Source organism: Rhinolophus sinicus, linkage group LG11 (assembly GCF_036562045.2).
Source record: "Rhinolophus sinicus isolate RSC01 linkage group LG11, ASM3656204v1, whole genome shotgun sequence".
NCBI classification, from domain to species: Eukaryota; Metazoa; Chordata; class Mammalia; order Chiroptera; family Rhinolophidae; genus Rhinolophus; species Rhinolophus sinicus.
The window spans coordinates 76879197-76895131 of record NC_133760.1 but is presented as its reverse complement, the minus strand read 5'-3'; the positions used below and the strand labels follow the sequence as shown (position 1 = coordinate 76895131).

The window sequence follows — 15935 nt, the reverse complement described above, 5'->3', positions numbered from 1 at the left end:
ATATTTTTGACTAAACTAAGGTGTGTGTGTGTGTGTGTGTGTTTCAAGATTTAGGGATAGCTTGAAATGATGCCTAGGCATAGGTTCAAATAAAGAATAACATATTCTTACATTTAGAGACCTTTCTAATATCAGATGTTAGAAAACCATTTTATAAGCTCCCACATGGGCACACGGGTCTATACCCAAATACACCATGCATGTACATAGACACACAATAAATAATTAAGTATAAAATCCATTCAGTCATCCATCTTTTCAATTTGAATAGTGTCAGAAAAAATCATCCTGACTTATTTTTATCTATATTAGATTGGTTATTCCTTTCCACACAGAAATTATGTTGATTAGTAGTTTTTTGGTACTGATAATGCTTTAAGAAAATTGTTATAACTTTTTTAAAAAACAATACCATCTTTTATAGTCAACTCAGAGCTGTACTGTTTTATTAATTTTGAAGGAAGTCTGTAGAAAAAGATTCATAAACATGGTATTAAATATTAGAAAGTCTTAACATTTAACTGAAATCCTTATTCATTTCATTATCAAGGGATATGTCTAGTCAATACCAATTAGCAGCTTTAAAATGTTTTACATATTAAAATACAGTATTCTATTTATCCTAGATTGTCTGGGGACCATGTAGTATATTAAAAGATTTGCAGAGTTTCTTAGTGACTTCACAGCTACAATTATGCCTGTTAGCAATTTTGCAACATTTTGATAAATATTTTCCATAAATCAAAACCATAACAGCATGGAGAAACAGATGGCAGGAGACTATATTAAAGAATGTAACAGTTATTTTCATTAATAGGGAAATAGTGGATCATCGTTTTCAGAGTGGGTTATGTGGTGAGCAGTTGTCAGTTGTGAAGTCTCATGGCTGTTAACTATCCTTCAGATTAGTCCCCACTCTGTGTTTTCCAGCATGGTCTATATACTAAGGCATCACAAAAAGTAGGTGAAAATATTCAATAACTACATTTAACATAAGCAAAGAAAATAGTGGTATATTTTAAAAAGTATGCATACAAAGATTCATATATATATTAGAAAATAAGATACATTACTTTGTTATTAAAAATGAAAAATAGCAATAATTACAAATTCTACAGCCTTATTACACTAACAATGTTTTCTTGATTTAACCAATGTTAGATTAAATTATAGGAATATTACTTCAGCTATTCATATATATATATATATAAAATACTATTAAAGTCAAAGATTTTAAACTACATTGTTATTATTAAGATTAAATAGTTGAATTAATTTTAGCCTTGTATGCCATAAGCAATTGCAATGCTATTAAATAAGATCCTGAATTTACTTAGGTTTTAAACTTTAGTAGTCATATATCAAAGGATAATATGTAATTTCCTGATTATAAATAATTTTTTCAGCAAAATAACAGTCTCCCCTTTCCTTTGCATATTTTCTATCTTGTTTGTTATATATAGCCACCAGCTTTAAATAACACACAAATAAAATTTATTTCTGTGGAAAATAAAAATTGAAAATACAGAATTTTAAAAATAAAATAGTAGTGCAGGAATGAGAGAGGTAGCATTGCAAACATAAAAAGTATTTGTTTTTTATTCTTGAAGACTACTGGATAAATGTGGAAAAACACATTTTACTGAGGATTTCATCAATAGAAAACACAATAGAAATCATTTGGATATGTAGAAATAAATACACAAATCTGTTTACAAGAAGATAAAAAGTTCCCTTTATGTATAAAGGAGCAGATAGTGGTATTTCATCGTTAAATTGGTTGAATCCAGCGGAAGTTTTTAAAAATCAGAATAACTGTTTTCTGATAATTTCTTACATACTCAAATTCTCTATGAATCTCACAGAAAAATGTAGAACAGAAAAAAACTTTTAAAACTATTTTTATCATTTTTGAATAATTTCTTTGTTTACAAATTTAAAATCATACAAATGATAAACTATTCATAATTCAATACATGATGATTACAGGAAGTTCATATCATACATTATATCAGCAACACTCTAAATGTGTTTAGTATTTATTCAGTAAATATAATGCAATTTCTTTATGTATGACTTACACTAACTCAAATTGTCATACTTTTCAAAATGCATGGCACTGGGGTGGGCGGGGGGTGGCAAATGGTGTAATTCCATGGAGCACACAGGCAGTGCCACTATCATTACCAAAGCAAAAGTTAATCCTTCAGGTGTTTTCAAGAAACCGAGGTTGTTGACCTTATGCTAATAACACAGCAAAATGATTAGTTGATTCCAGTTTTCATCTACATCTTAGACAGCATGAGGTCAGTAAGTTATCAGCCTAGATACACTGTAAAAACACTGAATTACTCAGTTATACCATTTATTTATTTGAATGTCAAAATTCACAATATCAGAACAGCATGAAGTATTTTCATAATACCTTGAAGTACAAGAATATACCAATATCAAACTATCAAAACAAAGGAAAAAAGTATTCTCTTTTACATTGTGAAATCTAACTTCTCCACTGACATAAAGGTAAGTGAGCAAACCAAATCAAGAAACTCATTGTGTCTATTTTTTAAAAAATAAGAGCTATTAAATATTTTATTTACAGTAGTGTGAGTGGAAAAAAATGAGCTAAAAAAGGAGGAAGGCTATTTCTCAATGTCCTCAGCTCAACTGGCTATTTATTACTTAGAGCTTTTATACCCACATAAAGAAAGCTATAGGTATTGATATTATGTCTATAAACTGAGGAAATGTGGTCTGTTTATATATTCTTCAGTTATGGGAAAAGTTTGAGAAGAATACAAAGAAAAAATTATGAAGATCTATATCTATTCATAGGTGGCCCTTGTTATTTTAAGATAATTGGGAGTAGATAAGGTTGCTTAATGTGAATCTAGGAAAAAGTAGCCAATATGCTAATATAGAGAAAAATATTAGATGGAACAACATTTTAAAATGTTATTGTCAGATGTTTACAACATCCAATAGTCACGGAGAAACTGCTCCATAAATATATGACATAAATATGTAGCCAGAAGTGTATATATATATATATATATATATATATATATATATATATATATACACATACACACACACACACACACACACACATATGGTAGATAGAGGGTGTCAAAAATGTTTACACATTTTTAGAAAGGAATAAAGTGTTTGGTAAACTTTCATTTTCCTATGCAACCTCATCACTATTGAAGTTAGGATAATGACATTGAGATAACTAGGGCTCCCTCCTCCATTGCTATATGTAACATCAACTACACACTTATCTCTTGATAGATACATCGCTACAATTCTATCTATTAAAGTAACAGACCTGAAGCAGGAATTCTTCACCTGGGATCCAAGGAGATATTCAGGAAGTCCTTGACACCTCTTGGTGCATACAAGTCTTTGACTATATATACAATTCTGTATTTTTCTGGGGAGAGGGTCTGTAACTTTTGTGACACAGCACCACTCTTTACTCTTTAAAAATTTATGACCCATTTTATTAGGTTGGTGCAAAAGTAATTGCGTTTTAAAAGGTTAAAAACAATTGCAAAATCGCAATCACTTTTGCACCAACCTAATACAATCCCCTTATAGCTATTATGAGAATAACAACAAATACTTAGTTCCCTTTCTAGATCTCTTTTGTCCCGACTCTACCATCCTGTGTCAAGTCCTTACAATTAGCTAAGAATATAAGGAATGGGTTTCATACCTGGGTTGTAATATTTTAACAGAATGGAAAATGATGATGGGGTAATGACATCATCAGTGCAAGTCCTCTCAGCATATGAAGAAAAGAGAATGGATAATATGAGATCTGAAATTAGCCCCTACCTAGAATGATGTGTTTTTCATGGATCCAAAAGTACATTCCTGCTCTATAATTTGTAATGTTAAGTTAAATTATCAACTCAGGTAGTAAAGTGGAATTTTTCTAGAAAGTTAAACGTATATAATGTTCTCCCAAAAATTCTTGAGGAAGTATATCTTATTGCTCTTTTACACATGACATATTACAGGTGAATTTATCTATCTGGTTTTAATGACTATTCCTATAAATTAAGAATTATTTTTTTCCATGTCAAACAATGAAAATTATTTTAATTCTCCAAACTCCAAGCTAAGGCTATAAGCTAAGCCTGAGAGAATTATTATACCATAAAAATTGAATATTTTCCCACTTTCATCAGCATTAGTCTCATATTTTGTGATGATGTATTTTCCATATGAGTAATACTTAAAACACTCTGAAAAATTTATCACCAAGTTAATATTCATTAAAAATTATGTCTCAGTAATGTTAGTAATATACAGAAGCATTTTAACTTTTAGGCTTCTCTCTCCTAATAAAACATTCTATTTCTACTATGTCATTTCATCCTAGTTTTCAAGGGCTTTCACAGTCTGTTGCCAATATTATTTTCCAGAACTCCCCAACAGGCATCTTCTAGGACTGCCAGATGAATGTTCTATTTCTAATGAGCGTCCCATTAATACATGTCTCAACTTATTCTCATTTTTATCGTTTAGTTGATATTATTCCTCTATCTTCCATTCCTTTCACCCAATTTATAATTGTAAAAGAAGTTAAATTCTGCTCTTCCTATAGACTTTTGTGATTCTCCAAACCTCGTTCATTTTCATTTTCTCTGACTTTCTGTATTTATACCTTATTTTGCTGCACGTAGACTTTAATTCTATATGGTTTTTATCTTTTGCTTTGTTTCTCATGTAGTCTTGTGAACTCCCCAAGGAATAAGACCATATCTGGCTTGTTTGGTTGACATTTTCACAGGACCTACGGCAATTTTGAATATCACTCTATAAATACTCATTGATGAAAGGACAACTCATGGAGAGCCAGCAGAGAGCAACTCCCAATCCTAAAACAAGCTCAAAAGAGGAAATTTGAGTAAAATATCATAAACATAAATATGTTTAATAAATGCTAACAAAGCTAGCAAAAAAATCATAGTGTACTCTAAGGACTTATGGGAAGAGAACTTTAACTCAGAGCTGAATGTAATAAAAGTTTCTGTTTTATGAATTGTTTTGTCAGTTGGCAGTCCAATTTTCAATATTCTGTCAAGTTGGAGCAAAACTAATTAATTGACATCCAATATTGGACACAGTTTTTTAAATACCTGACCAATTATCCTAGCAGGACATTTTATAGTTAATTTGCTTACCTTGATTAACATCACATCTTGATAAAGAAAGAGAATTTGGAATGTGATTTCTGATGCAGAATAGAAAATCAGAAGAGTGAAGGAATTAAAAAAAAGAATACATTCTACCTGCATTGTGTGCATGTGTGTAGGGGTATGTTTAAAATTCTAGTCCATATTCTTGAGGAAAATATTCAATGTGTTCCTTTTTCTGAACAGAGCATGTCTTCATAAATATATAAAGATGCTTTTAGAATTTGTGTAATTAAACTGACTAAAGAAATTGGAGCCTAATTTTAGAAATCAAAATTTTTAATAAATTTCTTATATTTCATTGTGGAAATTTTTTAAATTTTTATTGTAGATTCACTTTTCAATTACAAGTGACAGATAATCTATCCTTTTATTATTTCCCCATATAAAATTGAACTTTAGACAACATGGCTACCAGACAGTGGAGAAAGTGGAGAAATGAACCATCAGACCTGTTGATATTAATTCTGGAAATGTAATGTTTTAAGAGTTGAATAGTAAGGAGATGGAAGTGAATAACTAAGAAAAGGTTGTAGATTTCAGTAGGTTTACTCTTTGCAATAGTTCCAATAATACATCATCAAGTGAAGAGCTATTTCTTATGTTTGTACCTCTTTCTAGGAAAACAAAATTTAAGTAGATCTGAACTCTGCAGTCAAAGAGGAAAAAAATGTTTTTAGCCCTCAATAATTCTTCAACACCATATTTCTTCTTCCTGTGAATTCATTCTTCTGTTGTTTTTAATAAATTTGTTTTTTTACGAATATATTCTTTCCAGAAAAATGAAGCCAAAGCAATACATAAAACACATAATATAACTGCATAGCACCAGCATAGAATTGGTTCCTAGTTGATGAGTTGAGCGAGTTTATTTTTTATAACTCATCACCATCATCTGAGCTAAAACTACTTCTCCTACTGCTCTCTTTGGAAACTGCAGGGGAAGTAGCAGATAGCAGAGGATCTGTTCCAAAAGGAGATATTGTGTCATTCAGTAGCATGTCATCCAATCTTTGTTCCTCTTTCAAAGCAGCACTAAATGATAAATCTGTGAAGTGTGACAAAGGATCAGAGAAGGCCATCGCTTCATCACAGAGCTCAGGGCTTGTTCCCTGAGACAGAGTCAGTTGTTGGCAATAGTCCACTGAATTCTGCTCAAGATGGGTCTGTGGTTTGGTGACATGCGCACCTAAATCAGCCGTGCCAAGTGAAGCTAATGTTGGCAGACCATGAGCACGAGCCTGTATTTCTAGTTCCTGCAATTTAAAACAAGAATAATTAAATAATGACTTGGAAAGTAGACTTAACTCTAGAGAATAAATCAGAAATAGAACCACGGTATTAAAATTTATTCAAAATGAAGAGTAATACAGATTATAAATATTCTTGCAAATAATAACATCTGGTGTGTTTCTATTGCCTGAAAAATAACCCTTAGAATAATACGCAGATTTTAAAAAACTTCTCCTCCCAATGTGCTTTAAAGGAATACCTGAGATGTAACAGTCCCATTGTGATTCAGACTACAATGCAGACATCTGGAAATAGTGCAAAATCTTCCATTTATTCTTCCAGATTAATGTCTCACTGTAGGACCATTTCATGGAAACAAAGTAGGTACTTTACCTGGCAATAAGCATGCTTACATAAAAATCTTGAGAGTTATGAAAACCCATATTTTGATATTTTGTGTCACATGAACAGACAAGGAGTGACTTAATATAAACCATCACAATATGCCTTGAGGCAATGAAATCCGTAGCAACGTTACTAAAGAAATAAAAGGAGGAAGGGAGAATGTAGTATCCAATATTATCTAGAGAAACAAATGTTCTACTTTATTATTTTTTTTGGCTGAAAAAATATTGTTTGGGTTTATATAAAATTAGTTCTATTTTCTGCATTTTGCAGTTAGTGTTGTCATTCATTATATATTTTTAAAGTCATGTTGATCCTAAATTCCTAATCAAAACCTAATTGAAACAACCCAATTGATGAACTTCTAAAAGGCAATAAAATTATCCTTCAGAAGGAAAAATTATTGTTAATAAGAAAAAAATAAATGAGACCAATGAATAAAACTTATGACGGGTTAGTCATATTTATGGCAACATTATTATAAAAACCTGAATCCGGAGTCGAAGCCGCCTGTTAGCCTGCTCTAATTTCTTCTGTCTGTGTTCTAATTCTCGGGCTCTCTGTTGTTCTTTTTGTAGCCACTTGATGTACTCCACTGATGCTTTTAGAATTGTTCCTTTGTTCCAGCGCATATCACTGTAGAATGGAGAGATAACCTTTTCACAATTGTGCATGTCAGCAGAATTCATAAGAACTTACAAAATCTTTTACATTAATATGAAATAATGATTTACATGACTATTATTCACTTTTAGATATTATTGCTTCTGAATAGAAATTTTAATAGAATAGTTAAGAAGCCCTTATATAGTAAAATTAATCCCAGAATGAAAATAAGTGTCAAAAGAAAGTAATAAAGTGACTTTTAGTGGGAGAGCTAAATGCAATATCATGATTCTACCATTACAGTTTTTATATTTTTAGTGAAAATTGCTTTTATTATTAACTCCAAGATTAAAATCTATGTGAGGTATTTCTGCATTAATGAACTAGGAAATGTACATTACTGAGGATTTAAGCCTAAATTTTTTAAGATCATTTTAAATGTACCAATCTTTTAACCTACTTTCTAATAAGGTTGCTTTTATGCTTCTAAGGAAAAAAAAATAAGGTTCCTCCTGAATGGTGATCCTGAGTGATTGTGAACAAATCAGAGTTTGTAACATCACCTTATGCAACAGAACAAAACATTCTAGAATTATTTGGCAAATTTTTCTGCACATAAAACATCAATACTTTTTTGAAAAGCTGGCTACCTATTTTTAAATAAGTTTAATATAAATAAATGCAATTCAACATTACCAGATAACCTTTCAGGCTATAGGATAGACAAAAAATGATTGAAACTTATTTTTGAGACAGGAGAATGATAAATCTGGAATTGCAGAACAAGCTACTAGTTTTAATATCTGAAAACTACGTCAATGAGTTTAATACTATATGAGAACTGATAATATGTGTAGAGAATGGGGCCAAACTAACTGCTAAAATTAACCTGAGCCATTGGAAAATCTTGATGAATTTTCAATTTAGAGTCATCACATGTTTTAAATAGAGCATAAAGTAAGCACGTAGGGAAATTTTAAAAAGACATTATACTGCATATATTTTTAGTTTACATGATCTTAGTGAAATATCTTGATATATGTTAAGAACATATATATATATATATATATATATATATATATATATATATACATACATATGCTTGCACTATCTTAATATATATTTATTAAGTGATCAAAAGAGGAAAAATATACTTTAAGAAAAAAATCTGGCTTGTACACGCCTCATTAGAAGTTCATGTTACATGACAGTTCCACTAGCTGTAACAAATTAAAGGGAAAGGCATGTTTTTACTGGCGGGTAAAAATATTTATTGGGGCCTGGACAAGGCATTTTCTCCTGAAATGCACAAACAATTCAGTGGCCTGTCTCAAGTTTGAAAATGTTTTGTCAGTTCTCTAGGGCCATAATAGCTGCTGGTCTCATTCTTCTCACCATTATCTGGTGGTGGAAAAGCTAGGGGGAAGAGGCTATGTTTGTCATTAAAGCAAGAAGGTATCTAATTGAAAAGTAGAGTGAACTCCTGAATTAAACTCTAATAGTAGCAGAAGCCCTATGGCTCTAATTTTGTTTCATTTCTTCTAATGGGAAGAAAAACTTGAAGGATAGGAGTGAGATGAAAAGGCTGACCCTAACCACCCTTGAAGCCTAAAGCGCTGTTTATTTAGACCTAAAGCAATCTTCAAAACAGTGCTGGAGACCACACAATGGGTCTTCTTTCAATTTCTAGTGTCATTTTCACTAATTTTTTTTTAAAATTCATGCTATATTGAAGCCATTTTAGTAAATGTATTTCTTCTTAAAATATTTTAAGTTTTCTAAACTTAAGGAGATGTGTGAGACAATTTTAAGCAGCTAGGCGTTGAAAACATCATGTACGACAGCAACACTAAACATATAAAGAATGCCTAAGAAATGAATGTTGAAACTGACTTTTCATTTTCTACAAAATAACTTTCTTTGAAGAACTTAAAAGTTTTGAGGAGCTTGAATGCATTTAGAGTTAAAGCAGGTAATAGAAATATCTACACTGGAGTTAGAAGTGTGGCCAGGCAAAACTATGGAAAATGCACAGTCTGTTGTCATCTTAGGAGGGCACAACCACTTAAAAGCATTAAAATATTTTAAAAAAAGAAAAGAAAGAAAGAAAGGAGACACCATGACAGGTTTGATTTTTCTTGCTTAGATCAACATTTATAACTTATAATTTAGAAAGTCTTATTAGGTCTCATTTACTACCATTCTTACATAAAAGCAGGAAATAATTTTGACTACGGGAAAAAAACCCAGAATAATTTAGTTTAAAAAAACAACAACAACTGTGTTTTTGTTTCTTCATTTGTTTAGACACAGACAATAGTTTAGTGGGTACCAGAGGGTAAGGGAGGAGAGGATGGTAGATGAAGATAAAAGGGGGCAAATATGTGGTGATGGAAGGAGAACTGACTCTGGGGTGGTGAACACACAATGTGATATATAGATAATGTATTACAGAATTGTACACCTGAAACCTATGCAACCTGACTAACAATTGTCACCCCAATAAACTTTAATTAAAAAAACAACAACTGTGATCTGTTGTATAAATTTAAAAAGTAGAAAAACAATAGTAATTTGCTAGCACCAATAAAATAATTAATGCTCTTATCATATTTTATATTTCTAGTAATATAATTTTTTTTAAATATGATTCATAAAAAGCCTGTATAAAGTAGACCACTACCACACATCCGTAGAGGTTCTTCACTTTTTGTGTTTGCTCATTTTATTTTTTTAACAATGGTCAAAAGATTATCATGGTACTTTTTGTGGTTTTGTTTTGTTTTGTTTTAATTTTCTCAACCTATATATCTCAACTACAGCTGTTCACTATATTATTTTCCCTTCTGACCTTATTATTTTGACCTAGCAAAGAAATACAAATTTCTGAATGTTTTTGATACATAAAAATGGCAATTTCATAAAATTCAAAATTTCTTCCAGTATTAGCTTTGATTTCCGAAGCCAATCCTTAAATTAATTCTAATCATGAGCTGGAAAGGTCCTCAGAGGTCAACTGCTCTAAGGTTCCTGCTCTTTTCCTAATATCAGGTGGTGTTTAGAAGATGAGCCCCAGTTCTTCTCACTCATTAAGTAATCTTTCTGCAAATCTGTGGCTTTCTTGCTTTTTCAAATACATCTGTCTTAAGAAATATATTTTCTGTTGTGACTCAGTGAATTCTTAGTGCATAAAATTGCAACGAAGTTTTCAAAAGTTTTACTATTCTTCTTAGATGTAATATGTAACACATCTGATATTTTCAATGCTATTGTCCGTTTTTTGTTTAAAAATGCTGCATCTGTCCCATTTGATTGATTTCATGATCTATTAATCGGTTATGGCCTGCAATTGGAAAAACCCCATTCTAGACAATTTTACAATCTGATATATATATTTTTTTATTTTTTTATTAAAATTTTAAAAATTACTCCTTTTAATGGTCGCAGTCATTAAACAAATTAGCCTGAAACTTGTTAAACTCAAATCGAAAGCATGTTTGATTTTTTTTATCCACTTTTTAACTTCATCATTGCCACAACATGGTAATAAAATGTTTCTTCAAAGTGAAACTTGCCTCCTGTATTTTATCCTCACTAATTTTCTTTTCTGTAACATTTATATTATCCATAATAGCATCTGAAAATTCAATACATGAGTCCAAAGTAATTTCATAGAGTAAATGGCTGCTCCTTAGGCCCATGGATCCACACTCTACTTCTCAGGTAAAGTCAATTTAAAGAGGCTACATTCTGGATTCAACTATGAGACTCTCATTGGTGAACCCTCAAGAAGGATACTAGAGTAACAGGTGAGGCCACAGGAAGCCAAAGGATACCAACAGAATTGGTACTGAATGTCTGGGATGCACCAGCCAGCAGTGAAGTCTATTTTCTGCTTATACAAGGTAGATGTATTCACATATAGACATATTCAACATTTGACTAATGTTTTCAATTAGGTCAAAAATAAATGTAATTTGCCTACATATTTGCATAACATAATACAGTTAAAACACATAATAATCCTCCTTTCTGAGATCCATCAAGAAGAGAAAGACATTTGAGAATGCTTACAGTGAAGTTTTCCCAGTTATGGTCCCTTTCAGATATATTCTGTGATAAATTGATTTTTCATATTCTAGATCGGGGTAGACAAATTACAGCCTGCACTCTGGTTTTGTCAGTAGTTTCATTGGACACAGTTATGCTCTTTCCTATACATATCGTTTATGTCTGCTTTCATGCCACAATTGCTGAGTTGAATAATTGCGACAGAGACTATATGGCCCACGAAGCTTGAAATATTTACTTCTGGCCCTTTACAGAACAAATTCACCCTCCTTTGTTCTAGACAGTGAATTAAAGCTAGAAAGGAGGCCTTTATAATCAAATTTCTATAAAAATGTAGAGTAATAATAATCCCTTACAGAAGCTTTGTAATTCATACAGTATTCTCATCCATATTATTTGATTTTATTTTTATAAATATAGTCATACAATTAGTGTTTTATAGGCATGGTGACATCTCAAGATGTTCCATTAGGATTCAGAATCCAATGTTATAGTGTCATCTGCTGTCTGACATAACCGTGCCCTGGCACTGTGGGTTAGCTCTACAAGTTACAGGAGAAGCACTCTTAACTGACCTTTACCTAATCACTTTCAGGAAAAATTAATGCTCTCCATTGCCCTGTGTGGCACCCCCTGACTAGAGCCACAACAAAGTAGATACGAGAGGCCACTGGCTACCTCCTGATACACCCGGGCACTCCTGATACTTAACGGGAGGCTGTTAAATTAAAGCCCATTGTAGTTATGGTAACATTGTTCAATTACAAGTACATTAACTAAAAAGATATGAATGCAAAATAAGAATGCATTTATAAAAAAGTTATTGATTTTAGGAACATTAGATTAAAAGCTTTGGAAAACTCAGTTAAAATGTTGGTAAAAGTAGGTTGCTAAAAAATCTACTGCAACAAATTAGGCTGTAAACATTTAAAAAACTTTATCTATACTTAGGTTGTGTAAGTTTTTGTTTTATGTTAAAGAAATTAAAATAGACTATACATCTTAGTGCAATTTATGTAAAAAAGAAAAGTTGAAACATATTCAAACAAAAAGGCCTTGACCTTTTATCAAATTATTGGTAAATAAATGGGCATTTTGTATTTTAAGTGTTAAAAAAATCCTATCAGGAAAATGGGTATTCTCTCTGTTAGTAGAAAGATTTGCCTACTTAGAGACTTTAAAAGATTTAAGTTATTAGCAAGGCCTACACTGAGGCTGAGCGCGTCAGACTCCCAATCCAGCGCTCTTTCGGCCATTCTTCTCTAGACACCATCTCGATCTAATATGCCCACAAGGATAAATATCACATTTGCTTCTATTACAAATTATTGAGTTTCTAAATGGATTTAGGGAAAAAGTATTTCCAAATTTCACAAATGTCACTTTATCAAACATCATTGTTTCTGAATAATAGACAATTGTCAGTATTTGAAGAGGACAATTCTCACTTTGAATGAAACATTTTTCAAGTCATTAATGCTACAGATCATGTTTTTATGATTTTTGAGACACATTCACATTCTGAATTGATAATTTAATTAATCAACTATTTCTTGAAACTGAGAACCTCAAACATCTTGTTTAACTGACTTTGTATGTGTATGACACCAAAACCTGGCTAAAAACTTCATTGCAATAACCAATTAGTAGTTGCTATCAATCAGCATGTTTTTACAATTCCCTTTTTTACTTTCATGTCTCCAGCATTTTGGAACCTCTGAAAATCCAACAATTCAATATTCATGTACACATCAATCTTACATTGGAAGAGTCATTATAACCATAAATCGAGTATACCAGGGGGTGTCATAGACAGCATTTGACACTACCACTAAATTTGTCGGTATTGGTGCCATACAGAATGACCTGCTATGAACCGAGAAGAAATAATGTGCTTATTTCTTAGCACTCAAAAGGACAAGCGTTAGTAACAACCTTGATGCTTAATAACTATCAGCCTTAAATAATCCTTAAAACTGAGACCAGAAGTAGCCTATCTTTACCATCAGCTGCTTACTTTCCTAATCATTAGTACTTCTCGCCCCCTCTTCCCTCCCACTCATTTTTTGGGGGAGGGGCTATTGAAACCACAACATTATTATAGAAATAATTGTTGAACTCACGGATCATTAGACTTTGGAATAAGAGTCCCAAGCTCCTTGATTCGGTAATTAATGTTATACCTTCTTCTTCTTTCAACTATTAAAAAAGAAATATTATTTATTATTCTCATTAAAGCACAATTCACTATTGGTCAGCTGTAAACTTTCTTAATAATTGAAAAGAATCAATGAGCAAAAATTTTCCATTTAGTCAAGAGTACCCAAAAATAAATAAAAATTCAAATGTTTTATTCTAAAAGTAAAAATAACAATATTAGAATTATTAGTCCAATTATTCACAATGCTTTAAAGACATTTTCTTCCCAAACATGTATTTTATTCTTTGAAATGCCATGTTTACTCATACTGAAATATATATGTATATATGTATATATGTGTATATATGTATATATGTACATAATATTTACTCATGCTGAAATACATATGTGTATATATGTATATATATGTATATAGGATATATGTGTATGTGTGTATATATATACAGAGGGTCCCAAAAAATGTATACCCATTTTAAGAAAGGGAAAAAACTGTATTAAAATTGTCATACTCAATATATACTGATAACAAAAGATGAATACAAGTCACATTTGACTTCTGTAATTACAAGAGGTGCTCAACGTGGTTACCATCAGCATAATTTTAATGCAGTTTTTTCCTTTCTTAAAATGTATATACTTTTTTTGGCACCCTCTGTATGTATGCACATATATATGTGTATATATATATATATCCTATTTGACACATGCATTTTTGTCAGTCCATAAGGATTATAATCTTTTGATGTCTGTACCACGCTTTACCCTTGTAATATACTCCACTAAAGGCCTAACACAAAGTTTGGCACATGGTAGGTGAGTGTGCCCAACTAGAATATAACCTCCTTGAGGGCAAGGACCATTTCTTCCTCATTTTTGTATCCCCAGATGGATTCGCATATAAGAGGTACTAAATAAATGTATGTTGACTTAACTATAAATATATTTTTTTAATTTAAAATTTTTCAATAATATACAAAACAGTGGATTTTAAACTTTGGTGTGCATCAGACATACATGGAGGTATTATTAAATTTGTACACAACAGATTCTGAATCTGGCATGTCTGTGTTGCGCCCCAAGACTTTGCATTTCTAACAAGCTTCCAAGTGACACTGATTCTGTTTGTCTAGGGGCCACACTTTGAGACCTTCTGATACAAGTCCTTATTCAAAGACTGTTTTCTCTGGGCATCTGATAGATGTTTAATAAGTGTCAGGATGCAAAGAAGTAGTTTTCTATATTGACCTTTTCTAATGCCAGTTTATAGAGCATAGAGTAGTTTTGTAGTCTACTCTCTATTACTGTATCAAGAACTAGAATGTATACTTGTATATAATACTTTTGAAAAAGTATCATTTTTAATGCTTTCTAGAGAATTGAAGGAAAAAACAGTCATGAAGAAAGAGAAAACCATATATCAAAAACACTGGAAAATACTTAAACAATACAAGTTCAAAAGTTAAGATCTGCTACCAGAAACAAGGAAAGTCATGAAAACTATCAATTGTCTTGGCAAACTCATTCTACAAAGCAATTTACCATGAATGGATTTGACCTTCAGGACTAATACATTGGAATTCCTCTAAAATTGGAATATAATTGATTCTTGACAGCGTTTGTTTTCCCTCTTTACCAATCCTATTTTCTTTGTGCATGTGATTAAAAAGACAATGACACCGCAAGAAAAAAAAAAAAAAAAAAAAAAAAAACTGAAAAGAAAATAAACAAAGGTAAAGCTGATAGAAATATATATGTATTTTACAGTGAGAATTTATTAATAATTCTGTGTTCACACATTCTCCTATATCATAAAACAGACTTTTAAATATAAGATGAAGAACAGCTATGAAGGATTTTATCTCAAAATAGGGGAGTGTTTTAGTCCTACAATATTTCTCCAAAATCTATTATTTAAATGCACCTTATGTAAAATATCAGAAGTTCATACATTACTCTTCTTAGATTGTGCTTGATACATTTTTAATGGCTAATTATAATGAGAACTTTGGTTCCTAGATGTTTTCATATCCCGTACTAGTTATTTGTAAAGGAGTCAAATTTTAAGAATTTATTGTTATTTCATGCCCTGTGTGGTTTCACTCTTCACAAAGGGTTTGATATATTCATTTATCCCTGTCCTTAGGCCCAGTAAGAGCAACCTCATTCCAGAGCCCATACTTAAGAGGAATCACTTTTGTCTTCTTTCACCACAACCCTCCCCACTGAGCAAGGCAGCAGCCGCAGAGCCA

General features: G+C 31.5%; 1 protein-coding gene across 4 annotated transcripts in view; it reads right to left on the bottom strand.

Annotated features, from left to right (window-relative positions):
- Positions 1 to 1885: 1885 nt before the first annotated feature.
- TFEC (transcription factor EC) overlaps positions 1886 to 15935 on the bottom strand; it is a 191632-nt gene continuing 177582 nt past the window's right edge. For all 4 annotated transcript variants that reach the window (XM_019743198.2, XM_074315689.1, XM_019743199.2 and 1 more), the window contains 3 exons: positions 13649 to 13724; positions 7337 to 7484; positions 1886 to 6466 (listed from right to left, as the gene is read on the bottom strand). In XM_019743198.2, coding sequence (XP_019598757.2) covers positions 6086 to 6466; positions 7337 to 7484; positions 13649 to 13724 — 605 coding nt within the window. In that variant the 3' untranslated portion in view covers positions 1886 to 6085. The remainder of the gene's footprint in view (positions 6467 to 7336; positions 7485 to 13648; positions 13725 to 15935) is intronic.